The sequence below is a fragment of the Prionailurus bengalensis genome, chromosome A3, assembly GCF_016509475.1.
Source record: "Prionailurus bengalensis isolate Pbe53 chromosome A3, Fcat_Pben_1.1_paternal_pri, whole genome shotgun sequence".
Lineage (NCBI taxonomy): Eukaryota > Metazoa > Chordata > Mammalia > Carnivora > Felidae > Prionailurus > Prionailurus bengalensis.
Window position 1 is genome coordinate 91,163,651 of NC_057354.1, and position 16,371 is coordinate 91,180,021.

A 16,371-nucleotide genomic window follows, 5' to 3' on the forward strand; every position below is an offset into this window, starting at 1 on the left:
GAGCGTGTCCCTGCAACCAGCTGTATTATTGTCTGGAATCTGGATGTTTCCTGTCGACACTGCTCGTTTCCTGGGGAGGAGGGACTGTGCCTTCCTGGTGACACCTGAAGATCTTGACCCACTTGTGTTTGTGGAGTCTCCCTGTCCCCCCTTTATCCCCGCTCTGTAGCCTGCCTGCGTGGATCAGCTGAGTGGCCTGACTCTTGTCTTACATACCCTTGGGTCAGCATTCTCTCACATTCTAATAAGCCTGGGATCTTTTTGGGGGGCACTTGATTGGCTGGTTTGCTAGGCCTCTTAATTTATAGCCATTGGATTCCATTTGCGTCATCACATGACCCTCTTATCCTGCCATATAGGATATTGCTATCATTGTATTCAAACGTTAAAAAGTAAATTTTGTATGGGGACCACAATTTGGCTGAAGACCCAGGGGCCCATAGGCCTATAGCAGTGTGCTGGGTGTCCTGGGGCACAAAGAGCAAAACTGAGGCGTGGACTCCTGGTACGGAGCTTGATGGGCCCCTTGAGCTTGATGGGGACCTGGCTGAAAGTCCCTGGGAAATAGTTAGCTCTTGTGAGGGAGTGGGTACCCTATCATTGGATGTGAGGCTGTGTCATTGTGTGAATTTTTATTTTTTATTTTTTAATGTTTATTTTATTTTTGAGAGAGAGAGAGAGAGAGAGACAGAGCGCAAGTGGAGGAGGCTCAGAGAGAAAGGGAGACACAGAATCCAAGCAGGCTCCAGGCTCTGAGCTGTCAACATGGAGCCTGATGCGGGGCTTGAACTCTCGAACCTCGAGATCCCAACCTGAGCCGAAGTCAGACACCTAACCGACTGATCCACCCAGGCACCCCTCATTGTGTGAATTCTAAAAGTAATATAAAGGTGCATTAAGAAAAAGAATCAGATCGTTTATGGAAAAAAGTAAGACCCCTTGGCCACTCCATCACTGGGAGATGACCAGTGTTTATGGAGGGACTCATGGGTTTTGAGTCTTGGTCTCTGTGAAGATCTTGTCTTTCCTAAACTAATAGTGGCCTTTCCTCTCTCTATAGAACATGGAGAGTTTCTGGCTCTGGACCTTGGGGGGACCAACTTCCGTGTGCTTCGTGTAAGAGTAACAGACAATGGGCTCCAGAAGGTCGAGATGGAGAACCAGATCTATGCCATCCCTGAGGACCTCATGCGAGGCAGCGGCACCCAGGTATGACCCTTCTCTCAGAGCGGCCACTGGGATCTGGGCCCCACGGGAGCAGACTCTATTCTTCCTCTGTCTGGGGGAAGGAGACCCTGACTAAGGTTCAGGTTTCCTGGCGTATGTCTGCCTGGTGATCCCTTTCTATGCCTGGAGGTTGAGTGGGGCGCCTCCATCAGGAGAGGTGCATGCGGGCCAGAGAGCAGGGAACATGTGAATGAGGCCCCGGGGTCCGGATGTACCATAGCAGGTGGTGTTTTGATTTGCCATGTCTTTTGAGGTCTGCTTGCGTGGGCTGGTTACCGATGAAAGTCTGCTGTCAGGACGCTGGGCTCACGCTGCCGGACGCCTGTGATTGGCAGTGGTGCCGCTGAATAGCAAGTCAGAAGACACAGTTGTGGTTTGACACCGCCACCTGCCACTGTGGTCATTCTGCAGCCCTCTTTGGTGTATACTTGCTACCATAGCATCACATGAAAATGGAAGTTGGCCCTTTACCTTTGTGGTTATTTGCTCTTTCTCTTCTTGACTGTCTAACACAGAAGAGGTTTTGCACACAGGGATGAAAGCCTATTGAGAAAGCATCAAAATCCAGTCTGTCCCACCTGGCACTGCAGTGGACATATTGCCCCAAATCCTGCTTGGTCATCCCCATATCTTTGTGGCTTCTAGAGCATCTAAACAATCAAAGGAGTGAATGCAGAAGAAATGTGAAATCCAAGAAAGAATCCTCTCAGTAACAGCCAGAAAAAAAGGAGCAAGGATGGAATTGCCACTGATAGTCTCCAAACATATATTGAGCTTCTACTGTGCATTGTGCAGTGATCCTTGCTGGGAATTAAAGTCCTGGCCTCTCCCCTCCGGGGCTTACAGCACAGCTGGACCACCAGGTCACACACCCCACCCCTCACAAAAGGTCATAAGTGGGTTGAAGTGGATGAGTGACTGTCAGGAGGAGGAGGAGGAGCTGACACATGATGACCCATTGTGTGTCAGGCTGAGCAAAAGCTTTTTGTATGCATTTCCTCTTTTTGTCCTCATGCTGGCCCTGTGAGGCTGAGTGTTCATGTAATCTGCTTTATAGATGTGGAATTGCGTTTTAAAAGATTGAGTGAATGACTTGGCTTTAGATCATAGGGGTGGTTGGGGCCAGAGGCACAACACAAAGCCCGATTGATGACATTAGAACCTGCATCTGCACAACTCTAGGGGGCTCTGTCCACTTGGTAGGCCACACGATGTGGTCCATGTGAGTGGTGCTTCCTTGAATTAGGCAACATGGTGGTCCTAGATCCCGACCACCTGCCCTGCTTCCAGAGTAGGAGGTGCCCCCTGAAGGGGCTGGTGCTCCTACAGACAAGAAATCTTGTGGGGCAGGCCCTTTGGGGGCTGTCCCTCCCAAGAGTTCCCCCAGGGGATCCCTTCTAGAGAGGGGACTCTCACTGCCACCACACCAGAAGTATCTGGCCAGGTGGTGGGTATCAGCCACGGGTCCAGCATTATTCTCTGCTCTTGGGTGTCCAGGGAACCTGGTCTCCCCTTTCAGCTGCTCTGCAAGAACCTTCCTTGGGGTGTTCTTCCTGCTCCTTCAACTTCTCTCAGTCCAATCACTGAAGACATTCCTGGATGATAGCACTGCTATAGGGATCACTCTCAGCTTGAGCAGTGGTTATTCCTGTTGTATTTTCTACCCAGTGTGTACGCAATAAAAGAGTGAATGGAGGACATGAAATCCAATAAGATGCCCTTCCAGTGTGGTCACCTTTTCTTAGGCCTTAGAGTTTAGAAGAGGTGGGGCCTAGTGTATGGTTCTCACCACACTGGGCCACCTCCTCAGAAGGAAATTTCAGACCACAAGTAGATCATGTGGGGGAGATACTTTTAGACTCTTTATTTGTCCCTGGGTACAGCTCTGAGGGTAAATCTGCTTTCCTTGTTTTAATGCTGGGGTTGGACAAGGGAGGCAAAGTCCTTGAGACTGAGATTTGAGCTCTCACATAGCTCCAGGACATACAGACAATGTTTAGTCCAAATTTGAAAAAAAAAAAAAAAAAAAAATCTGAGATCCACCGGGAAGAAACATAAAGCTATTGTGATATTTCAAAAGTTTTGAATCAATGGAAAAGTGCTAAATAAAAATGAAACCGAAGAAAATTAGAAGAAAATATAGGTGTTTGTTTCACCCTAAGGAAGGGAAAGAATACTATATGCCTAAAGCAGAAACCAGTTGGTAAGAAAATTGGAACGAAATTTATAGTGGATATTTTAGTGGTGGAATTGCTGGTGCTTTTTTTCCTCCCTATATTTTCCTTTGCCTTTTTTTTTTGGATGGTAGGTATCAGTCTTTTAATTGGGAGGAGAACAAATGGATTTTAAACGTAAAGTTTCATTAAAACCAAGACCAAATCACCAAACCCTAAACTTGCAAAGGTTTCTGAGGATCTGTGAACCTGGACAGTGTGGGTTCCTGGATAAAATCTGTCTTCAGGCACATGAACTTGCACTTGAGAGCAGTGAATTGCAAATTGTAATAGTGGCCACTTTAGATTTTTAAAGTGTATCTTATGGGAAGGGGAGTGAACAGATTCTGAGACCAATAAGGAAAAGGAAACCATTCTAACCTTATGAAATGATGCCCTTTGAGACTTTTTATGGCAGGAAGGTATTAGCTCTTTCTCCCAGTATCTTATCCTTAGATCATCAGCTAATAGAAAAGGAGATAGTCTTCCAATTAAGGAAGCTGATGGTCTGCTCTTTCTTGCTTAACCAAGTACTGTCTAGTAGAACTTTTTGCAATGGTAGAACTGTTCTGATTCTGCCCTGTGCAATATCGAAGCCACTAGCTAGCTACTAGTGGCATTGAGCACTTGAAATATGGCTAGTGTTGTGACTCAAGAAGTAACTATTAAATTTTTTAACATTTTAAGTGATTAAGATAACATGTGGCTAGTGGCTACTGTATCAGGCAGCATATAATTTAGTGCCTCTTCACTGCCTTTCCTCGTTGGCAACACAGTTGGAAAGGGAGCAGTGGATCGGGGCTGGATGAGGGAAACCATTTTGCTTTTCCCCCCTCCTAAAGCTCCCCCTCTTCATCTCTGATGACTAGAGTACCAGGAAGAAGGTGCTGGGAGTTGGTGATTTGTAAATTTTGTCTCTGATCAACTTCCCAACAGAAAATCAGAACTTGTTGAGTATCTATCTAAAAACCCTATGTCATATTAAAATACTTGGCTTCTGCTCAAGGTAATTAGCACTTGTGCATTGGTGATCCTCTTCATGAGAGAGCTTTGTCATTGCCCAATCTTTTTGCTCTTGAGAATGTTTTGGTTTGGAGATTGAGAGTTTCAGCATCAGCTGAGGTTAATTTTGCATGTGATTAGACAGAGGGGCAGGATCAATGCAGGACATTGTTAGAGCTGGCCACCTTCTAGATGGGGTTGGCCTGTCTTCCTGGATCACTCCCACTGAGCATACCCCAGACATCTGGGGAGCCAGTGGGCCTCTCAGCCTACCCTGCCACCTGCAACCTCTTAATTCCTTTGTAAATGCAAATACTTTTTGGGGTTTAGGGCAGTGGTTCTCAAACCTGCTTCAGGATTACCTGGAGGGCCTCACCCCTGCAGTTTTTGATTCAGTAGGTTTAGGTTTGGGCTTCAGAATTTACATTTAGAGTATGATGGTGGTGTTGTTGCTGGTCTAGGACCACATTTTGGGAACCTCTGATTTAGTGGGATCTTCCTTGCTTCTGTCTGGAAAAGAAAAGGTATATTTTCATCCATCCCCCTTGGCTTTTAGATTTTGCCATCTGGTCAACCTGGCCCGTGGCACCTATTTAGTCTCTATGGCCTCTGCTTACTTTTTTGTACCAGAATGCCCCTGGCCTCAGCCTCTAAGCATCTGGAGGGAGTCACTGCCTCTCTTTGAGGATGCTCAGTGGGCAGGAAGGAAGCTATGGGGCTATGGGCCTTGGGACTGATCGAAAGCCTGGATAATTGTAAATACAGCTTTTTCTTAGAAGCTGTGGGTCCTGCTTGGCATGGTCACAGTTGTGAGGCTGCCCATCCATAAAACCCTATACATTCTTCAGTGCTCTTCATGGACTTACTGGGTTTTTCATTTTGAAGTTAAAAAACAAAGATACTTCTTTGAAATGTTCCTAGGAAATTACTTTTCTAGAATGGAAGAAAAATATGGGTTATTGTTGTTGTTATTATTATTATTATTATTATTATTATTATTATTTTGTTAAGTTCATTCTATGAATGCCAACCAGAGAATGTCCCATTCCCTCCCCAGTCACAAGAGACAGGGATGCTAGAATACTTCTTGGCAGTAAGATGGGCTGTCCTTTCTGAGACAGTCAGCTGTGCACCCATGACAAGGAGTGTTCTGGCAGAGCCACCAAAGGATGTTCTGTTCCCAGGGTATGTGATGACTTTCTGACTAGCTTTAGCTATGATTTCCCCTGCCTCACAGGGTTATTTTGACAGTGGTTTGGATAAATAGTTTGAGTGGAAGACAGTATTTAATCAGCACTAACTGCTGTGAAGTCCTTATATGTGTGACTCATTTAATCCCTGTGGTAACGCTGAGGGCAGGTACAGTTGTCACCCTCATTCTATAGGTGAGCAAATTAAGACTTCAGAAGGGATACGTATCTTGCACACATTCAGCTAGTTCCTTGCTGAGCCCAATGTGTATGTATGCTTTTAATCTCCATGTTATTCTCCCTCCCTTCTCATCTTCTTGTGTTGTGTGCCCTTAGCTGTTTGACCACATTGCTGAATGCCTGGCTAACTTCATGGATAAGCTACAAATCAAAGACAAGAAGCTCCCATTGGGTTTTACTTTCTCATTCCCCTGTGTCCAAACGAAGCTAGATGAGGTAAGATGAGTTCTTTAGACCCTTGTTGCTTCATTCATTGGGCTGGGAGGTCTGGGATGAACTTTGAGCCAGTTGCTGCTGTGGTTTTAGAGGCGGCTCTGATGGTTGTTTGGATGAGGTTTGAGTATTAAGAGTTCTGTCCTTCTGGGTGAGTGTATGTAGGTCTGGGGGGGGGGGGGGGATGGTGAAGTATCAGAAGTGCGGGGGGGAGGGTCTTTATCACTCTTCCCTCAAAGAACAATATGAAGTACATTATCTTTATCCCTTGTAGGGAAACAGGAATGAGAAATTAGGAACTCCTTTGATCTAGAGTATCATAATAAAGATCCTTGGAAGAAAGATGCCTGGGGAGTTAATGATGAGAGTATCTGATTTTGGCATTTCTGTAGCCTGTTCTTTTCAGTTCTTGGGGGCAGTAGGTCATGAAGGAATCATTCATTTAATCTTCTTTCTGGGTCTTTGATGAGGCCCCAGTTTCTTTTTCCTAGGCTAGTCAGGAAGCAGTACAAATATTTAAGCACGGTTGTAATTTAGCTTAGCTCCATGGCAGAGGTCTCCACTCACTAATGGCTGTTTGAGTAGTGTGGTCAGTGTTCATTCCTTGGTCCTTTTCCAGAGTTTCCTGGTGTCCTGGACCAAGGGGTTCAAGTCCAGTGGCGTGGAAGGCAAAGACGTGGTTACTCTGATCCGGAAGGCCATCCAGAGGAGAGGGGTGAGTTGGGGAGGCAGGAGCTTGGGGTCTGGAAGCTCTTTACATTCTTATGGGTCCACTCTGAAATCTTTCCTAGTCTGTTCCCAAATCAGCATGAGAACCTTTTTGTGGTTCTTAAGGAGAGGTTTTCTCTTCCTTCTCTGCTAGGTTTACCTAATAAGATTTAATTTTTTTCCAGTTTTATTGAGATATAGTTTACATACAGCTAAATTTAAGACATACCTCATAATGACTTGGCATCCATATACTGCAAAATGATTGCCACACTGATAATCTTACATATAATCAGATGCTTCTGGGTCTTCAGATTATCACGATGGATAAATAATCTTAGCCTCAGTACAGGAAAAACCCTTCAGTCTTTAACCTGAAGAAGACTTGAATATCATTTTCAATTAAGAAGGTTGGGATGATGTTGGCATTAGGATGGAATGAGGCAGAGAGAGAACAAGATAAAGGCCTGGTCACAGAAGTTAGGAGGGAGGGAGGGAGAGAGAGAAGAGAGAGAAGGAGAAGGGGACAACAATGACAAAGTGGGCTCTTGTGAGTGCAGTGGTGTCTGTAAACTAGACTGCAGGGCGGTGGCTTCCATGGTGAGGACATGCAGGGTGGGGAGTGAGTTGCTGCTGTCAGACTGCATCTGAGCCCAATTCCCAGCTCTAACCTTCTTTGGCTTCAAGTAGGGTCAGTAAGGAGGCAGCCCTAATGCACTTGAGTTCTGTGCCTTGCTGCTCTTTATCTCCATCTTCACAATTGCAACCTTTCTGTGATGGTGAAGGTCAGAGCTCCGCTTTTATCCCTGTAGGACTTTGATATTGATATTGTGGCCGTGGTGAATGACACAGTTGGGACCATGATGACCTGTGGTTATGATGACCAGAATTGTGAGATTGGTCTCATTGTGGGTGAGTGAACAATGGGTGTGGGGGCTGGAAAGGGAGGAGGGCTCCATGGCCTGCATGACTCTTTGTAATTCATATTAGAAGAGAGTGGTACAGTCACTTCAGAGGGCTGAGCCAGGATTTGTGGGTTGGAGGTGGTTGTGGACTGGACCATGTTGGGATACTCCAGGAGCCTGCACTGGGGAATCCCAACCACCCTAGGTGGTCTCAAGATGGGGGAGTAAGAGGGAGCTGGGGGCTGGAGAGAGGCTGGTGTAGGTGGGTGCTGAGCAGTCCCTTGTTTTGGCCAGGCACGGGCAGCAATGCCTGCTACATGGAAGAGATGCGCCACATTGACATGGTGGAGGGCGACGAGGGGCGGATGTGTATCAACATGGAGTGGGGGGCCTTTGGGGACGACGGCACACTTGATGACTTCCGCACTGAGTTTGATCAGGAGATCGACATGGGCTCCCTGAACCCTGGGAAGCAACTGTGAGCAGCACCCCTTGTGTGTGGCGGGCTTGTGGGGGGTGTGTGGGCTCAGGAGCTGAGGTGGGATCCGGCCAAGGCTGGGGTGGGGGTGGTTCTCACTTTTGCTTTAGTCTTATATCCCCAAAAGGTTGCTGGGGCAGCCACTGGTTATGGGAATGGTGTGCTCATCACAAGCATTGTGACTATAAATTGCTGAGAGGGCTCTAAAACAGATAAAACAAGCAGACAAACCAGAGTGTAGGTTATAATTTGTCTACATCCTTTAGAGCTTTCATTTTAGAAGGTCCTTTTCTAAGTGTTGGCCCTGCTCTTCTTTCTGCCACCTTAAATTTGTAAGTTGTCCATAGTAACAGTCTGTGAGTCACAGAAGAAAAGTCATGTTGAGGTGGCCAGGGGGAGGGTCTCTGAATGCTGTTGTCATAGCTTCCACCTCTGCCATTGCCCAGAGTAGGAGGCCAGACGGTTGTCTCCTCAACACTGGCTGAGGCTCTGAACTCAGACATATGGTAGAGTTGCCTGCGGGCTGAGCTGGGCCCCATGGAGACCTAGGGTCTCCGGTCCCAGCTCTAGGCAAACCCAAGGCCTGTGGAAAAGCCAGCTAAGGAGCCTCCTTGGCCGCTTCCTAGACCTGTGGCTCAGCAGGCATTCTTGGGTGGACAGGACCAGGAGGGCCTCCAACATTTTGCACCCTGAGTGTTATACTCTCCAGCCTGGCTAGACTTGATTTTTAGTTTCTTTTGACTGTTACGAAATATTATTTCACTCCCATTATTACACCAACATTGGCCCAATGTCCCCTATTAGCAATCTTGAAACAGGGATTGCTGTAAACTCCGAAGGCAATTACAAAATGTTTTGAGCAATTCAGGCCCCCTCTGGTCTATGCTATGTTGCTATGACTATTGCAGGAAAGCCGCTGGCATAGATCTCTGCTTGGGGAGGAAAGCCCAATTCTATAAGCGAGCTCGGCAACGGGGACCCTTTTTCTTTTTTTCTTTTTTTTTTAATTTTTTTTTTTTCCAACGTTTATTTATTTTTGGGACAGAGAGAGACAGAGCATGAACGGGGGAGGGGCAGAGAGAGAGGGAGACACAGAATGGGAAACAGGCTCCAGGCTCTGAGCCATCAGCCCAGAGCCCGACGCGGGGCTCGAACTCACGGGCCGCGAGATCGTGACCTGGCTGAAGTCGGACGCTTAACCGACTGAGCCACCCAGGCGCCCCAAGGACCCTTTTTCTTTACAGGGAGAGTCCTTACTTCTTCAAAGCGTGGTTTATTTAACTCATAAGCTTCTCCCATGTATCCAAGCATGAGTCCACTTACTTGCAATTTTCATAGGCACACACTGGCTGTGTCTGCCATGGCCGGTGAAAATTTATGGACCCAAAAGTCATTTATTCAAAGTCTGCCTCTAAGAACAAGGCACACCCAAGCCATTCTGAGGAGCCATATGCCCTTTAAAGGGTCAGAAGACAGAATTGCCAGCCCGGCCTTGGGAGCACACCACTGTCTCAGACTTAGACAAATCAAAGGTTGGGCTAACCTACCAGAATGTCAGCTAAGGTAGCCCTGAGGTCATTATTGGGCTCCAGTAGGAACTTTTCTCACTCTTTATGTGTTTCTAAACAAATCTTTTTCTTTTTTTTTTTTTAAAGTTTATTTATTTTTGAGAGAGAGAGAGCGCGTGTGCACGCACAAGTGAGGGAGGGGCAGAGAGAGAGGGAGACACAGAATCCGAAGCAGGCTCCAGGCTCCGAGCTGTCAGCACAGAGCCGACCCGGGGTTCAAACCCACGAACCGTGAGATCATGACCAGAGCTGAAGTCGGGTGTTTAACCGACTGAGCCACCCTGGCACCCCTAAACAAATATTTTTCTAAATGTTGACTGAAACAAAGTGTTTTTAAAAAGCTGGAGTGAAAGCTTTTATAAATCACTCACACTTCGGAGCCCCACTGGACCCCTCCCGTATCTCTATCTCCTAGCTATTTTGGAAAAGGTGTCGAGGCAGACAGACACACGAGGTCCTTAGTGTTAGAGCCAGGCTGCCTCCCCAGGCAGTGTGCCTGTGCTGGTGCTTGAATCCTCTGCTCAAACAATGTTGTGAGCTCTGCACTTAGCTCCAGTTCTGCTCTACGTACCTTGTCCTGGGTCTTCAGCCAGTCACTTCCTGATGGCCGTACCAGGTGGGTTGTACCAGGTGACTTCAGAGTCCCTTCCACACTCTTGCTCTGGGTTTCCTCACTAGAGCCCAGCTTAGTTAGTGTCTGCTGGCCCTGGGGGCCACCTCTCTGGGCTCCGGATCATTAGATGCCAAGGAAGGGCCTTCTTTGCCACAAAGAATGGTGAAGCTTCAGTTTCTCTGACACAATTTGAGCCGGAAAGACTGGCTTCTAAAGAAAACAGCATCACCTAGTGTTGAAAAAAAAAGTTAGCCGATTGCTTGGGGGCGGGCCTCTGCCTTTCTAAAACATGCGTTTATCTGGTTCCCTCCCTGCTCAGAGACTTCCAAAATGTCCCACTCCCAGATTCCCAGACCATCTGACATTTAAAGCTCCTAATCTGGCTCAACCTGCCCATCACCCCACCCCTGGGGTTGTGGGTTGTTTTCCAGAAATCCACAAATGATCTTGCAAAAGGAGGACAGTATGAGACGTTGAGTTGCTGGGCCTGCACCCCTGATTTAATCTATTGACCTTTTTTTCCTTTTGTATATAAATATTGAGGTTCTATACAAAGTTTCATCTTAGAAAAGTATTTCCTGGCTAGAGAAAAAAAAATGTAAAGTCACTTTTACTGCATGTAACTTACTTTATTTAAAATTCAGGCTGTCCCAGAATATGTCGCACATCCCCTGGATGTTTAGTTTGGCTGCTAAAGGCCTTTTTTCTCCATAGTTCAAGGCCCCCCCGGCCTACAGAGATGGCCCAGACGTCCCTGATCCTGCAGCCTCCCCTGAGCTGTCACCTGTCTGCACATCTTACTCCTAGCAGCGCCATCAAGTTAACATGTCATTGTGCCTCCGCTTACATGTACTTATTGTTTGGTCTGTATCTCCCTGCAGATTTGAGAAGATGATCAGTGGGATGTATATGGGTGAACTGGTGAGACTTATCCTGGTGAAGATGGCCAAGGAGGAGCTGCTTTTTGGGGGGAAGCTCAGCCCAGGGCTCCTCGCCACTGGCCACTTTGAGACCAAAGACGTTTCAGATATTGAAGGGTAAGCTTCCTGGTCCTTCTCTCTCTGTTCACTGGATCCCCAGAAGAGTGGACAGGCTGTTGGGGAATGAGGAAGGGGCACTGACCCTTGACCCTTCAGATTTGGACAGCAGGAGGGCCTTGCTCAACACGGGCCATGGCGGGCTTGTAGCTTGACTTCACTTTCCAGATAGTCTCCACTCTTGTGCACTACCTAAGTGGCTCATGGTGTTGCATGGGTGGGAGTCGGGCCGGGCTGAATGCTGGAGGCTCTCAGGGAGCCCCCTGATGACTCCTATGCATCTACTTTCTTTCCCTTCAGAAGCTCTGACATTTATTTCTCTGTTGGTGATTCTCCAAAAAGGCTCTCTCTTGACACCTTCTTCATAACAGAAGGAGAGGTCCCTGTTTAGAGCCCTGCTCTAAAATTTACCCATTTAGTTCCAATAGGTAGATCTGAGGCCTGCATTTCCCAGAGCGACATGGCTGGGAGTGAGGGTGGCCTGATTTTTGTTTTTTCAGTTAACAGTATCCAAAGAGTTGGGTCTACTTTCCTGTTTTAGAGACTTCCACTTGTTGCTTGAGCTGGTCCTGTCGTTTCAGGGACCAAATGATGGAGAGGTGGGGATTTGGGTGCTAAAGGGAGAAGTGAAACAGTTTCCTATACCTTCAGATGGAAACTCTTGAGTGGATTGTGCCTGCTTGTTAAGCCCTGAGGGGATGGAAGGATGTATACTGGTGAGGCACTTAGTTCCCCTGAGGAGAGTGCTAAGCTCACTGCAGCAGACTCTAGCACAGTCTCTCGCATAGATTAGAGCAGTGCCTGCTCCCTCGTGAAAGGCAATGAGCTGGCTGCTTCACAGAGAGAAAATGGGGTGGGCTCCACCACGGGACACTGTTCCGTCTACCCCTAGGCAAGCAAACACAGCATGCACACACACACACACACACACACACACACACACACCCCTTGATGTGTGAAGCCATGAGAGCAAGGCCTTGTCCTTACATCATGTACCCATAAAAAATATTAGTTTTTCTCAGTGGGAAAAAGGGGCACTTGAGCAGTGTGGTGTGTGTGTGTGTGTGTGTGTGTGTGTGTGTGTGTGTATGTATGTGTGTGTGTGAGATGAGCCTCATGTTGGGTCTGTTGTGTTTTCCCCTTTCTCTACCCTCACTGGGAGATGGTATTGGCTGGAGCTGAACGGTTTCCTTGTCAGCTGACATACCCCCTCCCCCTGGCCACAGTGGGTTGGACACATGCCCACACACTGTCCTTCTGTTTCTTAGGGAGAAGGACGGCATCCGGAAGGCCCGTGAGGTGCTAGTGCGGCTGGGCATAGACCCGACGCAGGAGGACTGCGTGGCCACTCACCGGGTGTGCCAGATCGTGTCCACACGCTCAGCCAGCTTGTGTGCAGCCACCCTGGCAGCCGTGCTGCGGCGCATCAAGGAGAACAAGGGCGAGGAGAGGCTGCGCTCCACCATTGGGGTTGATGGTTCTGTCTACAAGAAGCACCCTCAGTGAGTCAGCGTGCTGGGACCCATAGTGACAGGGCCCCCAGAACACTTGGAGAGCACTGACAGGCCTGAGAGAGACCCTAGTGACTGCCCAGCCAACTCTGGTTTGCATTCTGGCACAGTGGGGAGGGACGCGGAGTTGAGGAGCTCTGTAGAATTAGCTCCCAGCTGGGCATGTGAGGATCAGGAAGGTGTGTCCCTGGCAGGGGTTCAAGCCATCTCTGAAGGCTCTCGATGACTGCAGCTCTATCCAGGGCCCCCCTGGCTGGCGGTGGGGGGCGGGGGAGGGGGAGTGCTCTTTCTGCCACCCTCCTGTTTAGGAGTTAGGGTTTCTCTGTGCTTGTTTCTTTGACTCTCTCATGATTCTGGGTGGGCTCTGCGGGTACTGTGTCTTCTGCCAGGGGACACCCTAGTTCAGCCTCTCTGGCTGATCTGGGTATTGAATTCATCCTGCCCTTCCCTCCATGTTTGGATCCCTTGGGTCCAAGATATTCAAATTTCAGTTGGGACCTGGCCATCTCTCTATTGTACTTACTCATTATCTAATCATTTTTATCTAATAGGAGCGCCGGGTCAACGGGCCTTCACTAACTGAATGGTTGATGCAGAAGGTCTCAGGCCTAGCATTCCCTGGTTTTCTAGTCTAGTGCACATGAATCACCTGAGGATCTTGTTAAGAGGCAGATTCTGATTCGGAAGGGTTCGGCCTGAGATACAGGGTCTTACTACATTACTTACTGTGATTGTGTGTGGTGGGTAGTGACTTCCTATAACAGTCCTTCCTTTCACCCAGCCAGGGCGGTCACAGTTGCATAGCTGAGCTTTAATTAACACAGTGATGACCCTGACTTGGGAGAGTGGGGAGAGGATGATCAGGGTGGCATCTGCTCCTGCAGGTGCCTCCCGGCCTTTGAGCTGAGGCGGTGAGCCCTTTGCACCATTGACCCTAACCGCGGACACCCGTGTCTTACCCCGTCTTGGTGACTGCAGTTTCGCCAAGCGTCTTCACAAGACGGTTCGGCGCCTGGTGCCCGACTGCGACGTCCGTTTCCTGCGTTCCGAGGATGGCAGTGGCAAGGGGGCAGCCATGGTGACAGCAGTGGCCTACCGGCTGGCTGACCAACACAGAGCCCGCCAGAATACCCTGGAGTCTCTGAAGCTGAACCGTGAGCAGCTGCTGGAGGTTAAGAAGAGGATGAAGGTAGAAATGGAGCGAGGTCTGAGCAAGGAGACCCACGCCATTGCCCCCGTCAAGATGCTGCCCACCTACGTGTGTGCCACCCCTGATGGCACAGGTATGTGGCAGGCTGCCTCCCGGCTCGCGGTGCTGGGCCTGTTTCATGGTGTTGATGCCCAGGAGGACTCCCTTAGTCATGGCTTTGGATATTTGGACCAGAACATGTTTCTTCAGCTCTAGCACTAGGCAATTCTAGTGTTCAGTAAGCTCAGGCAAGGCATTCCTCTGCTATAAACTGAATAGTAATAATGATCAATACTTACTGAATGTTTACTATGTGTCAGACACTTCTGTAAGTGCTTTACACATATAAACTTAATTTTTAACTGTTAACAGCAATTAGTAATTAATTTTGTTAACAAACTAATATGCTTGGCACAAAACTGAGACACTGAAAAATTAAGAAACCTGCCCAAGTTCACACAGCTAGAAAATGGCAGAGCTGGGATTCAAACCCAGGAGTTTTTGGTTCCAGGGCCATTTCTTATAAATCCTAGGTCAGGGGTTGGCAAACTAACGCCCATGAGCTACATCTGGCCCACTGCCTATTTTTTTAAATAAAGTTTTCCTAATACACAGCCATGCCCATTTGTCCACATATTATTTATGGCTGCTCTGCACCACCATGACAAAGTTGTGTGGTTGCAGCAGGGACTGTGGCTCCCAAAACCTGAAATGTTTACTGCCCAACCCTTTGTAGAAAAAGATTGCTGACCTGTGGTTTAGGTCTTACAAATTAAGAAATGGAGATCTTTTCCCAATTTGGAGAGAACTGACGTTGAGTAAGCCAGTGTAGCAGTTGGGCCAAGACTGGGCCTTGGTCCCTGCTCTACCCTCTTCTGGCTCTGTGGGCCTGAGCGAGTGACTCAGCATAGGTCAGCCAGGTCTCCCTCCTCCATCAGAGGGAAATGCAGTGCCTCTTCCTCATGGCTGCCTGAGGGCTGCGTGAGGAGTATGTTTGAGGCACGTAGCACCTTATGATTGCCCAACAAAGGAGGGTTTTCTCATGTGAAAAGATTTCCCTTCAATTTCCTTTAAAGAGTTGAACTCTGCTATTTTTTACTCTATTCTAGAAGCTAACATAAGGTGGCCTTTGATTTAGCACAAATGACATGTTTAGATATTTTTGAGTATACTGTATCACAATTTCTGGTTTCCTGCAGAGCTCATTGTGACCTCTGGGACCCACCTGAACTCATCTGAGGACCGCTAAGGAGACAGCACGGCTCTGGCCCTCAGGGGTCTTACTTTTCTTTCCTGTTAGGTGGAGCACACAGTCCATCATCCCTGAGGGTGTTGAGGGGCTGCCAGGAGAGCTCCCCATTAGGGGAAAGTGCTTTAGACTATCACCCTCTGCTGTGCCCTAGTGCGTCATCTTCCCGGGTTTATATTGCAGAGAAAGGTGATTTCCTGGCCTTGGACCTTGGGGGTACCAATTTCCGCGTCCTGCTGGTACGTGTGAGGAATGGGAAGAGGCGCGGAGTGGAGATGCACAACAAGATCTACTCTATCCCACAGGAGGTCATGCATGGCACAGGGGATGAGGTGAGTCAAGGTGGCTTCTGGGAGGGGACCCCAGCAGACATTCACTTCCACCCTAGAGGACAGTGCTTTCTCTGCTCAGCCATGGTCCCAGGGAAGGCTAGGTGGGCCAGGGCCCTGGCCTTGTCTTCACTCATGTTAGTGCCTGAGCTTGCATTTCTCCTGAGAGGAGCTGCTGGGGGCAGCCTGCCCTGGCCAGGGCCCCTCCCTCAGAGCCTGTCTTCTCCCTGCAGCTTTTTGACCACATCGTGCAGTGCATCGCCGACTTCCTTGAGTACATGGGCATGAAGGGCGTGTCCCTGCCTCTGGGTTTCACCTTCTCCTTCCCCTGCCAGCAGAACAGCCTGGATGAGGTAACCGCCTTCCCAGAGGGCTTGCCTGTGGGCTTTATGGACTCTCCACCAGCCAGAGTTTGGAGCGGGGCAGAAAGTTGAGCTGAGAGGAGGAAAAGAAGGGCATGAGTAAGCAGTTATGATGAGGGGCCTGTTGATGGGAATGATTCAGTTGGAACTGGTAGAGGTAAAGTAGGTAACAATCTTAGGGATGATGATGATGCTGACCAAATATTAGCAACGAACATTTTTAAAGTACTATCTGCCAGGCACTGTGCTAGGCTGCCTATGTGCATTATCTTAACGCTCACAGCAACTGTGTAAGATAGGTGTTCATATGCTCATTTTGCAGAAAGGAAAACAAAGT

At 48.3% G+C, this 16,371-nt stretch overlaps 1 protein-coding gene across 3 annotated transcripts in view; it reads left to right on the top strand.

Moving 5' to 3' along the window:
* HK2 (hexokinase 2) overlaps positions 1-16,371 on the top strand; it is a 62,728-nt gene that overhangs the window by 34,699 nt on the left and 11,658 nt on the right. For 2 of the 3 annotated variants that reach the window (XM_043603803.1, XM_043603805.1), the window contains exons 3-12: positions 1,061-1,209; positions 5,969-6,088; positions 6,705-6,800; positions 7,606-7,705; positions 7,993-8,176; positions 11,239-11,394; positions 12,663-12,896; positions 13,884-14,188; positions 15,527-15,675; positions 15,906-16,025. In XM_043603803.1, the coding sequence (XP_043459738.1) occupies positions 1,061-1,209; positions 5,969-6,088; positions 6,705-6,800; positions 7,606-7,705; positions 7,993-8,176; positions 11,239-11,394; positions 12,663-12,896; positions 13,884-14,188; positions 15,527-15,675; positions 15,906-16,025 (1,613 nt within the window). The remainder of the gene's footprint in view (positions 1-1,060; positions 1,210-5,968; positions 6,089-6,704; positions 6,801-7,605; positions 7,706-7,992; positions 8,177-11,238; positions 11,395-12,662; positions 12,897-13,883; positions 14,189-15,526; positions 15,676-15,905; positions 16,026-16,371) is intronic. The other variant, XM_043603804.1, reaches the window with a different exon arrangement.